This window comes from Sinocyclocheilus anshuiensis, unplaced genomic scaffold (genome assembly GCF_001515605.1).
Source record: "Sinocyclocheilus anshuiensis isolate Anshui unplaced genomic scaffold, SAMN03320099.WGS_v1.1 scaffold1503, whole genome shotgun sequence".
NCBI classification, from domain to species: domain Eukaryota; kingdom Metazoa; phylum Chordata; class Actinopteri; order Cypriniformes; family Cyprinidae; genus Sinocyclocheilus; species Sinocyclocheilus anshuiensis.
In genome coordinates, this window is record NW_015554170.1 from 143809 (window position 1) to 155847 (window position 12039).

Here is a 12039-nt window from a genome sequence, read left to right on the forward strand (position 1 = left end):
ATCTGATTTCTCTCAACATGGGGACAGGAGAGCTGTCAATCAATAAATTGGAAGAAAAAAAGTAACTTGCGTTACTTATTTGAAAAAGTAACTCAGATATTCTCTTGTAAATTAAAAAGTAATGCGTTACTTTACTAGTTACTTGAAAAAAGTAATCTGATTACGTAACTCACGTTACTTGCAATGCGTTACCCCCAACACTGATAATAACGTATGCACCAAATTACACAAAAGCGACACAAATATTGTTAGTGTATTTTAAAATGGGCCGTAATATATCGGGGGATATTGCTGTATGTTTTTGAATACTTTCTAGATTAATTGATAAATCACTGATATTGGTTTAAAATCGAAACATAAATATGCATGTTAGAATCAAGTCATTCGAGCTTTCAGTTTCTCATTCTTTACCTTTTACTGCATTATAAAGATGTTCAGATTACAGATTGTGTATTTGGACGTGTTCCGACTGAGGATTTAGCTTTGGGAAATATTTTAATTTGACTTCACTAAAGAGAACAAAATGACTTTATTTTGTTATCCGTAAAAGGAGATATTAAATAAAAAGATCTGATTTTCCCACGTGAGCCTGTAGTCGGAGAACTACTCCTAATCAAGCACAGCTATAAATGCAAGCTGAGTCTATAATTAACAGTGTTGGGGAAAGTTACTTTTAAAAGTAATGCATTACAATATTGCGTTACTCCCTAAAAAAGTAACTAATTACGTTACTTAGTTACTTTTTATGGAATGTAATGCGTTGCGTTACTTTTGCATTACTTTCGCGTTACTTTTTCACTAAATTCACGTCTGTACAGTAGAACGCAGGAGAAGAAACACTCTTCAGCAATAAAAAAACAATGAAGCACAATTGTTAGTTTCTCTAAAGTAAGTTTTGCTTATTAGTACGGTTGAACTGGATCATCAAAGGTCAGCAGCAAAGATATTGGTTAATAAAATGGGATTAGATACATTTGATGTTAACATATCTAATTATTGCAGGTTTGCATCATATTCTGAGTTTGCATTTCACTGTTTTAATTCATTTTGATGAATAGCAAATCTGTTTTTTGTGAGTGGGATGAATTAATGCACATTCACATTTAGTCTAGAACTACATCATGTTCACACAACGCCTCTGCACTTCCGATTTCTCCCAATATGGGGACAGGAGAGCTGTCAGTCAATAAATGGGAATACAAAGTAACTGGCGTTACTTTAAAAAAAAAGTAATGCGTTACTTTACTAGTTACTTGAAAAAAGTAATCTGATTACGTAACTCGCGTTACTTGTAATGCGTTACCCCCAGCACTGATAATTAACACCACGCTTTCCCAATGGATGCAGGACGTGACAGACCTGGTCAAATCCTAATGCATACATCTATATAGTCATTATACCTTTTAAATTAAATCTATCAAAACCCTTTTCTACGGTAAATTCTAAACACTGCTCATTTTCTAGAGCTGACCAGGAGCTATGAGGGCCCTTCACCGTCTGACTTTGACAGAGGCTTTTGTGCGGACCAGAGTCTGTCTTTATCAGCGGTTTCAGCCGATGGCTTCCTGAGACCAAACAAAGGCATGGTGCTGAGTATCCAGAGCCCAACTGTGCTGTTGCACCATGTCTGAACTACACCACAAGCCTTTCCTCACCTTTAGTTGCCCTCGACAAGAACGCTCTCTCTCCTGGCAGCAGCCTGAGCACAGCGCTGGGCAGTCCAGTGCAAGGCAAGTCCTCCACACCCTACGAGAGAGTCCAGTTTCAAAAACCCGTCCTGGCCAGCTCGCTGGACCTGTCCTGCGTCGATCTGACCACCACTCACCCGTCGTGGGAAGTGTCCCTTGTGGAGGCCATAGTCGAGAGCCCAAAGTCATGTATGGAGTCCTATTAACCTGTCGGCCCCTCCTGAGGTCTCTCTGGTGTCGTCAGGAAGGTCCCCTCACCCGAACGTTTCAGAGGAGCTTCGGCGCTCGTGGAGGGAAATGGTCCGGCAGGGATCTAGTCGGGTTCCTGCAATCCCAGATCTCCGAGAGGAACAGAGCTCCTCTAACTCGGCCATTTGATAGACACCATATCTGAGGTATGTATGTGCACTAATGCAAACCCTGGAAAAACTTGGTTTGTTCTAATATGCGTCTTTATTTTACAGGCTTCTTACTAGAGCGGTACCCATGTTTATATAAACTTATTTTTGTACTATAAATGTATTTAATCAAAAAATAAAGTGTGTAGAAATTACTTTCATTTATTAATGTTACAAAGTGTCTACTCAAATCGATGGCTCTTTGTGAGCTTGCACGATGTTTAAGAATGTGCAATTATTATTTCGTCCACTGTGGAAATGTGGAAATGTGTTATTTTCTAAATTAATTTGTGCCCGCCTGCTGCTGTTGTCCTGGGACTCTGGGGTGTCCAATCCTGCTCTCTGAGGGCCAATGTCCCACAGATTTTAGCTCCAACACACTTGCCTGGAAGTTTCTAGTGAGCCTGAAGCCTATTATCTTGATCAGTTGTGTTTAATTGGGGTTTGAGCTCAACTCGGCAGGACAGCGGTCCTCCAGGAACAGGTTTGGACAGCCCTGCTCAAGAGTCACCTGGCATTTAGGGTGTTTAATGCCACTCAGCGGGTGTTGCATGCATCTGTCCATGCGGAAACAATAGCGTCTGTCTGCTGAGAGATCAAAACAAAACAACGGTCACTAATTAGAAGTACAAAACGAGGATTTGTAAAGAAGAATGTCAGAGGATTTGGATATAAGCCAAGAGGAGACTGGTTTTCCTTTGCTAAAGTAAGGAAACATTGCTTCCTTTGATCCTGTTAACAAACGTTGGACTCACCGGCGCATGCGCAGCACTGACCTCATACGTCATGCTCCCGGAGCTGTATGGCTCTGGGGTGAGTAAAACACAGCCTAATTTAAATTTTTGGGTGGACTAACCCTTTAATATCAATCTCAAACATGGGATTTGGACCCCAATGTGTATGTATACAAATGAGAAAACGAAGCTCATATATTTATTGAAAGAAAAAAAAAAAAACTATTGTTACAAGAAATGTAGTGGATTCTTTAAAACATATGCCTGATAAAGTTCATAATGAAGAAAGTTCTGATAAACCACACCTGACTTTTCTTGCACTGGAAGTAAAGCAAGTGTGGTTTGTTTGCAGTTTTGAGTGTCTATACTGTGCATTTTCACACAGGTCTCAAAAACAAGTCCTTGCTGCAAAACTCCAGAGATCCGTAGCCTGTCTACTTCAATACATGTTGAACCTTGCTTCTGTGGTGTCAATATCGTGCTCCTGGAGGGAAGGGGAGACGTAGCAGGTTTAGGGTAATAATTCAGCCAAAAATGGTCATTTACTCTTTCCCCCATGTTGTTCAAACCACATTGACCTGTTTTTTTCTTCCCCAATAATTAAACAATGCGTCATCAGAGTTGGTCATTTTCTGTCCTCCGTCAAACACAAAAAGAGATTTTAGGCAGAATGTCCAAGATGCTCTTTTCCATAAAGGATGTTTTCAAAGCTTGGCATTATAAATGACAAAGAAAGCAACATTATACACCAGCATCATAAAAGCAGCTCTTCCAACTTGTGTTTCATTCTTTATTCTCTTTAGTCTTTTGATGGTCAGTGACGCACAGACTAAAATGTAAGTTTACTTAATTTTTTTAAGTAATGTTGTGAAGGATTTAAGACTACTGTTTTTGGGTCCTTTTCTGAGCATGGCACTTTCATTGTGTGGAAAAGTGCAGCTTTTTGCCAAGTATTTCTTGTTTCATGGAAAAAAAGAAAACCATACAGGTTTGAAACCTGTGGGTGCACAATGATTTCACTACGTTAACGACTAAATGAATGGTCAGATAGAAATGTTTCTGCACGTTCAACTTACTTGATTGATTTTCTTAAACTCCACCACCTGGAAGAAGACGTGTTCCAGTATGTGCTTGGCATCTCTTTTGTCCTTGTCTAGCTTTCCTGTCACTCCTAAGATGTCTCCACATTTACGTACATAAAACTCCAGATCATCATCGGTACCTTACAGAAGATGAGACATCCATTACCAATCAATCAGCATCCACTCGAGCTAGAAACGATGACAGTAACAGAACTCTTTCTGAGCATTTGAACGAATGGTAGAGACTCACATTTATTTGAGAGCTGAGCCAACCTCACTTTCTCAGAAGAAAATGTCTCATCAAGGTCAAAAAGGTCAAGCATGGGTGGCGGAAGGTCCCTAAAGGCCGGCTGAAAGACCTGAACACAAAACAAAGCCTCAGGGAAACGGATCGTCTACAAACAGACCCATAAACAAGCACGCAAACTAGTTGTGAACTATATAGTACATTTAGCATGGAATAACACAGGAAAATCAAGGCAGATAATAATGAATTGATTTGATCCATCGTAGAGTACTGCGGGGATGATGTTAGACGAATTAGCATTAGAATTGTCACACTGGGCATAAACCCAGTTGCATAAATTTAGCCACTATGTTAAGACTGTGTCCTGAGAACTAGTCTGACTAACTAGCAGTTAGCCAAGGGGTTATTGAGTCTTATTTTTTGGATTCAAATTAGACCAATCTATATTTTAAAGGGGTCATGAACTGCCTCTGTTTATTATTTTGTATTGTTCTCTGAGGTCCACTTATAATGTTATCAAGACATCCTTCACAGATGGACGCTGCTGTGATTTAAGTCAAAAACGCATTAATACTCAGTACATATCAAACGATCTGTTTAACAGACAAAGCAATAGTGATCACATAATAAAACAGTTACACTTGTGTGTTGTGATATTACGGTCAGATCCAATATAGTCGGCACAGCATCATCTTTTAGTTTCAATCTTTGTGAAAATCCTGCGTCGAATTGTGCCTTGTTTCTAAACGAATCCGCGGTGAAATTAAGTGAACAAAAGACCAGGGCCCGTATTCACAAAACATTTTATCTTACCACTAAGATTTCTCCTAAATAGCAGTAAAAGTTTTTAGCTAAGAGTTTTCTCTTAAAACCTGTTCACAAAGCTGCTGAGACAAACTTTTACTAAGGACTAGAGAGAAGTCTTAAAGGGATAGTTCACCCAAAAATGAAAATGCGATGTTTATCTGCTTACCCCCAGGGCATCCAAGATGTAGGTGACTTTTATAAAAGCATCCAAAAAGCAGCATGTCATGGGACCTTTAAGGGGGCGGGGTTGAGCTCATTGCTATGGATGATGTCAGCATGCTTATTAACTATGCACACAGTGTTTGGCTGATAATCTCTGCCAGAGATTTATTCATAGAAATATTGTAGAGTGCTATATTATGTTGCCATATTCAAATAAATGTTTAAAAATAAAAAATGTTAATTGCCACATTCAAATAAAGATTTTAAAATGCAGGATAAATGTCACTAATTAAACAAGTATATGTTCAGCTTGTTGTCAGCCTCTTACACGTATGCTTCTCAAAAATAATCTATGGCACCACTCAACGCCTAAACAGAGCCTGCGGTGGTCAGGTGGTACAAGTCGTAGCTCTCAGAAAACTCCCAGTTCACAAGTTGTAGTTACGAGTTCTACGGGGACGTGAACGCTTTTTACAAGTTGGAATCTCGTAATTATGGGAATTCCAATATGGCGTGAACGCACTTTTATTCATAGAAATATTGTAGAGCACAATATTATGTTGCCGTATTTAAATAAAGGTTTAAAAATAAAAATGTTAATTGCCACATTCAAATAAGTATTTAAAAATGCAAGCTAAGAGTCACTAATTAAACAAGTATATGTTCAGCTAATTGTCAGCCTCTTACATGTGTGCTTCTCAAAAACAATTAGCGGATATGCATATAAACAGCCTTTTAATTAACTGAGTAGAATAATCATAGCTGATATTAATACATGCAAATGTAAAAAAAAAAAAAAAACTGGACGCAAGAACAGCTGTTACTTCTTGCCCAACTGGTTAATGAAAACAAGGATATGATCAAAGGAAAATTTGGAGTTGGGATAACCTCCAAAACCAAAGGCGATGCCTTTTTAAAAGGACATTATCATCAAATGTTCCTAAAATGTTTATATTCCGAGGCAGATTGCTGTCAACAGCCACTTTAGGATAGTTTGTGGCTTGGTCTTAGTGACTTAGGAGTCCTCTTCACTACTCCTAACCGTTGACAGATTTAGGAGCTAGTTTTAGTGCTAAAACGCTTTGTGAAATACTCTTAGAGCAAAAATGAGTCCTAAATTTAGTATTGACACGCCCATTATTTTTAAGTTTTTCTCTTAAATCGGCGAGTTATGAGCTACTTTTAGCCCTAAGATGTTTTGTGAATACGGGCCCAGGTTCTTAATGACATGGTCTGGAACTTCATTAAAAATAAAGTTCATCCACTCTTTACTAATGTTAGGATCAGAAGGAAGGCAATGCAAAGACTGTGCACTGCACAGCGTCTTGTTGTCTTCGGAGCCATCTTTATTGTTTGGTTTCTGCATAGACCTGCATTCACCCTTCTCGTTATTTACACTACATGCACGAATCAGTGGGCAGGGCTAAACAGTAATGCTGGGATCAGAAGGAAGGCAATGCACAGCGTCTTTATCATTTGGTTTCTGTGTAAATCTGCACGTTCGCCACTCCCGTTATTTACACTACATGCACGAGTTGGTGGGCGGGGCTAAACAGGCAGTGCTGTAGAATCAGTGGGCGGGGCTAAACAGGCAGTGCTGTAGAATCAGTGGGCGGGGCTAAACAGGCAGTGCTGTAGAATCAGGCGTTGATATTCTGCGGAGGCAGTGCTTATCCACACTATTACATCCTAGAGTAGAACATTCCATAAGCTGTCATTTTGGCAAAATGCCTTCAATATAAACAGTTTTTAGAGTAACGACAAAGTTTTGAGTTCTGAAACGTACAGGATGTTTTTATAGTACAATGACCTCTTATTAGGGCTGGCAAAATGGCTGAAAAACTAAATTCAATTTAAATATTATCAAAATTCGAATTATATTCGAATTTAAAATGCATAATTTCAGTTAGGGTGAAGAAAAGCTTTTGGCTTCTCTTCTGAGGCCACAAGAGGGCGCATCGAGCAAAATATTACTAATGCACGTTTATTCAAAGCATAGGATAAAATTACTATCTATGAAAAAAGTGCATAATGATTAAAATAATGTTTACAAACCAATTATAATTGATTAAGTTGCTTACACAACTATAAATAAAACAGCATCATGTATGTATGCATAATTTAATACAAAGGGCCGAAAGCCAATCACACAGAGTACATTTTTTTTTTTTTTGACAGCCCTACCTCTTATATGTCAAAAGATCAAGGGAATTTTGGTTTCTCAGTTCATGGCCCCTTTAATGTAACCAACTATGGTTATGACTATTCCTAAATAAAAAATTAGATGACTAACTTGTAACACTTACTAAGCCTTCTATACCACCGGCCACTGAAGTGGGTTTTTGGTTTAATATCTGAAATAAGGTAGGTTTTTACCACAAGCTCAAGATATTTTCACGTTTTATTCTACAGCCTCTAATATAAAAAGTAATGCCCCTTTATGATGTTTTTAAAGATTTTACTTGTCCTTTTGCTAATAAGTGTCTAAATAAGTGTCTTAAATGACATTAAGCATCATCACCCTGAACAGGTAAACTCGTCTACTCACTAGTCGCTTTCACAGCCTTGCGTTTATTATCGCACTCTTGCAAACTATTCTAACTCAAACTTGTTTTTTTTTTGTTTAAATAAAGACTGAAAGAGGTGTTGGAAGCTTAATGGTAGTGAAGTCATGTGACCATGGTGTAGTTCATTTATAGTGTACATTTAGCTTTTTACTTCTGCTGATTTACTTCTGTCTTTAGGCTTCAAAATTCATAAAAGTTGTGCTTGTTTATAAAGATTATTAGTCACAGAGCCTTCTGCAATAAACCAAAAGCCAGTGGAAAAATTCTATTGGGTTTTTGTCGAGGGAATCAGGGTGATGCGGACTTGTGGCTTGGTCTACAAAAGTAAACCATGAAAGCAGCGCTCTATTTCGTTGGATTATAAAAAGTAAGCTATGATATAATTGGTTATAATTGCATTTCTCCACCCATGCAGCCTTGATTGCATCAGCAGAATAGAAAAGTTGCATCAGAGATGGACAACGTTTGGTTTGGTTACATTTTTTTCTTTTTCGTCCTACGGTAACAAATAAACTCTAAGCTAATGTGCGTTTGGAAACAGACTCACGGCAGGCTGCAGCGGAGGCAGAGGTGTTTCAAACTGTGGTGTGATCAGCTGGAGAGCTTCATGTTTGACATTCAGCTGCTTGTAAGCACTAAAAAAAAAACAGACATGACAATAGGTATTGCTTCAGCGCTTGCCTGATTGGCCAAACACACGACTCGTGTCTTTGTGACAGTGATAGTTCTTATTTACCAACTCTTGTGATTTTAAAGCACACAAGAATAGTTTTAACATTCACACTGAATGTACGACTGCGTGTGATTTTTCGGTTAGAGCACAACATGAAAGCCTCTTTAAGAAATGTTAACTGAAGGCAGTTCTTACTCCAGGACAGAGGGAAGAGTGTTTGTGTGCAGCTTTAGCAAAGACATGTCAAACAGAGCTGTGAAATCTCGCGGGTTCTCGTCTCCCTCCTGCAGACACACTCTCAGACGGTCGGACAGACTCCCTGTGTCCGGCAGCATGGTGTAGTCTGTGATCTGGGGAAAAATGAAGCCAGTTTACACGGTGAAAACAGTGTCACTTCCCAGCCCCGTAGCATGAGCTGTGCTCTTAGTCAGGCCCTTCAAATGTTTGCGATCAAGAAGATTTTATTCAGCAAGGATGCATTAAATTGATCAAAAGTAACAGTAAAGACATTTCAAATAAATGCTGTTCTTTCCAACTTCGTATTCATCAAAGAATCCTGAAAAACGTATGAGAGTTTTCAGAAATGATGATAATAATCAGAAATTATTCTTGAGCAGCAAATCTGCATTTCTGGAGAATCGTGTCTGGAGAGTAATGATGCTCAAAATTCAGCTTTGATCACAGGATTAAATGACATTTTCATATTTATTACAGTAGATAAAATGTATTTGAAATTGTAATAATACTTCACAACATTACCATTTTTACTGTAAATTAAAACAGCCTTGGTGACTTTTAAAAGATTTCTTTTAAAACATTTGAGCTGAGCCCAACGGAGCCCAAACTTTTGAATGGTATTGTAAAATACGAGTTTCCTAATCAGAAATTATACATGAACAGCCTCTCGAGTCGTATTTACTACTGGGAAACTCTGAGATAATTTGATTCCAGAGTTTCTGAGTTGGGCGAGCCATTTACTTTAAACATGCACAATGGCTGCTGATATCAGTGCTGTTCTTTATTCGTTTTTTTTCAACTACATCACCTTGTCTTGTCGATAAAGTAGTGCATATTTATATATACAGTATGAGCATTTGAAGTATGTTTTATATACAGTGAAATAAGCATGCATTTGACTGAAAATCCAGAATCGTTAGCAAGCTGTCTAGCACTGTGAATGTTTATAGGGTTGTCAACCAATGGGATGCTACATTTTTTACTTTCCGACAACAGAGCACTTGAATACGACAAGCTCGTAATCATGAATTTATAAGTGCGAAATACGAAATTTCCGACAGCACGTGAAGGCAGCATAGGTTAAGCAAGTGTAAGCACTCACCTCTGGGTCCTCTGCATCTATCTGGTTGAGAGGAATGCTGTCTGTTGTAAGCCACTGGAAAACAACATCCTGGAAAATAGACATTATATTGTATTAAATTGTGAACGAATAAAAAAGGTTTTCAATTTGGAAATGAAATGTGAGTGCTGCTTGCCGATGCAAAACTCATTATCCTAAAGCTGTGGTCACAACAGGTAACATTTATACGGAAACTGCAGTGGTTTTAATATGACGACACTCTCTCTAGAGTCTTTTTAAAAAACATAATACTACATAGAATACCTCCAAAAAATAGTAATTAAAAAAATACATAATCTACTTCACTTTAGATCTAAAGTTTGTAAGCTAAACACTCCAATACAGTACACAACTTTTAAAATCTGAACAACCACTAGCCATTACACACTCGGTTTAAAATGTTTAAAAAAAGTTAAAAGATACTTCTTTAGAATCAAAGTCTGAAGCTATAAAGGCAGAGTCTGTGCCCTTCATACACTATATCTTCTATAACTTCAACTGCCCAAAATCTGCAGACTAGTGCAGACTCTACCTGACTGAAAAAATCAGGAGAAAGAAACGCATGCAGGTTTGTAACTACTCGAGGGTGAATAAACAATGACAACATTTTTTATTTCATCCTTTAAGCCACATTATTTGAGCAGTCACCCATGCTCACTGCACAAATCCAGCAGGACAAGCTATGGGCGAAGGTTTAGGAGTAGTGGGTTGAGCGCTAGTTAAGCAGTACTTTGAACAAACCTCTAACTAGCGCTGGGCGGTATGACCAAAAATTTATATCACGGTATTTTTAAAAATTATACCGGTTTCACGGTACATGACGGTATTTTTTTTTTTCATGCATGACCGGGTGTTAACCACATTTTCCACTGATCGAGAGGAAATACTGCAGTATATTGACTTAAAATGCCCTATTTTACTGTCATGATGAGTGAATATTGTCAAAAAATACCACACTAAATAGTGACTAAACACGACCCCTTTTAATACGTTAACCAGGAGTCACTCTCATTTATAATCACGGCAAACAGTGTCGCGTTCCTGAAGGTTGTTTAAGCGACATATACCGGTATTGCGGTATTTAAAAAATTCATATCATAACAAAAATAAACACCGGTATTCGGTATGAACCGGTATACCGCCCAGCACTACCTCTAACCCTACACTTTCATCAGCAGTAACAGTGACGTTCTGCAATAGCAACCGGATACCTTACCATTATTTTACTATTCTCCTCCTTGTCCAGGTACTGGTCACTGAACATGTGACATGAGCCCAGAACGGCCAACTTGCCAGCGTTCTTGATACAAACAGAGACACAATCAGAGCACAGAAGAAAGCGCAGTGAGTGTAACACAAGTAAGATAATCAGACTGACTGTACACACCTTAGACTGATGGAAGGCCAGAACAGGCCTGTTGAGCGGAAAGCACACAGAGCCGGTGGACAGCACGGCCACCGCAGGCTTCATCACGTTTAATGTGGCCCCGTAAGGGTATATGAATGTAAGTGCCCTGTTTAATCGTCAAATAAGAACTCGTTACGCTTTCTTATTTGGAACTTTAACTATAAAATCAGCAGAGTTACACTTAAACATTGTTAATGTTAACAACAACACAAACAGAACATTCAGCTCAAGCTTACTGTGAATTGTTCCCTGTGTTTTCTTCATCGATCACCCCCGTCACCACTTTACCAGCGGCACGACTGATCTCTCTGAAATAAAGATAAAAAGCATTTCAATTCTGTACAGACTGGTTTGTTTTAATGCAAGCTTTACACAAATCCAGACATGTGAATACACACGGGAGACACAAACCTGTTCAGAACACCATTGGACACAAGTGCTTCTTTAGGATGGAAATATTTGTAGTAGACGTTCCTTATTACTGCATCTGGAAGAACATTGAAACTTTATTAAACCTCTTCCAAGATGAACACATTTTAAATGCCTAAATTCAAGTTTCTGATTTATGTGAGGCACAAAATAAAGAAAGCCAAGGTGCTGGAGGCATCCTGACATCATACTGAAGAAAAACAGTGACATAATGTGACAAGACATTAAAAATAATAATAATAAAAAATAAATAAGTACGTTTTGTACCCTAATAAATATGATTAAAATGTGTCCACGCAAATGTATTCAAGGTGTAAGGAAAATATTTTATTACTTTTTACACCATCTTTGGTCATTAAAGCAAAAGCTTTCTCAAACGTATATTTTAAAAACAAAATGTTTAATATTTCTAAGAACCTGACACATGTATTTCATGCAACATTTAAAATTAGTGCTGTCAAACGATTAATCGCATCCAAAATAAAAG

General features: G+C 38.2%; 1 protein-coding gene and 1 pseudogene across 4 annotated transcripts in view; one reads left to right on the top strand and one right to left on the bottom strand.

Annotated features, from left to right (window-relative positions):
- The first annotated feature begins 1337 nt into the window (after positions 1-1337).
- On the top strand, positions 1338-2233 carry LOC107670932 (uncharacterized; annotated as a pseudogene).
- Positions 2234-2987: 754 nt separating this feature from the next.
- ift52 (intraflagellar transport 52 homolog (Chlamydomonas)) overlaps positions 2988-12039 on the bottom strand; it is a 10556-nt gene continuing 1504 nt past the window's right edge. For all 4 annotated transcript variants that reach the window (XM_016463757.1, XM_016463753.1, XM_016463755.1 and 1 more), the window contains exons 5-14: positions 11535-11610; positions 11360-11431; positions 11103-11229; positions 10932-11015; positions 9698-9766; positions 8554-8708; positions 8233-8320; positions 4153-4261; positions 3897-4042; positions 2988-3304 (exon numbers count right to left, since the gene is read on the bottom strand). In XM_016463757.1, coding sequence (XP_016319243.1) covers positions 3260-3304; positions 3897-4042; positions 4153-4261; positions 8233-8320; positions 8554-8708; positions 9698-9766; positions 10932-11015; positions 11103-11229; positions 11360-11431; positions 11535-11610 — 971 coding nt within the window. In that variant the 3' untranslated portion in view covers positions 2988-3259. The remainder of the gene's footprint in view (positions 3305-3896; positions 4043-4152; positions 4262-8232; positions 8321-8553; positions 8709-9697; positions 9767-10931; positions 11016-11102; positions 11230-11359; positions 11432-11534; positions 11611-12039) is intronic.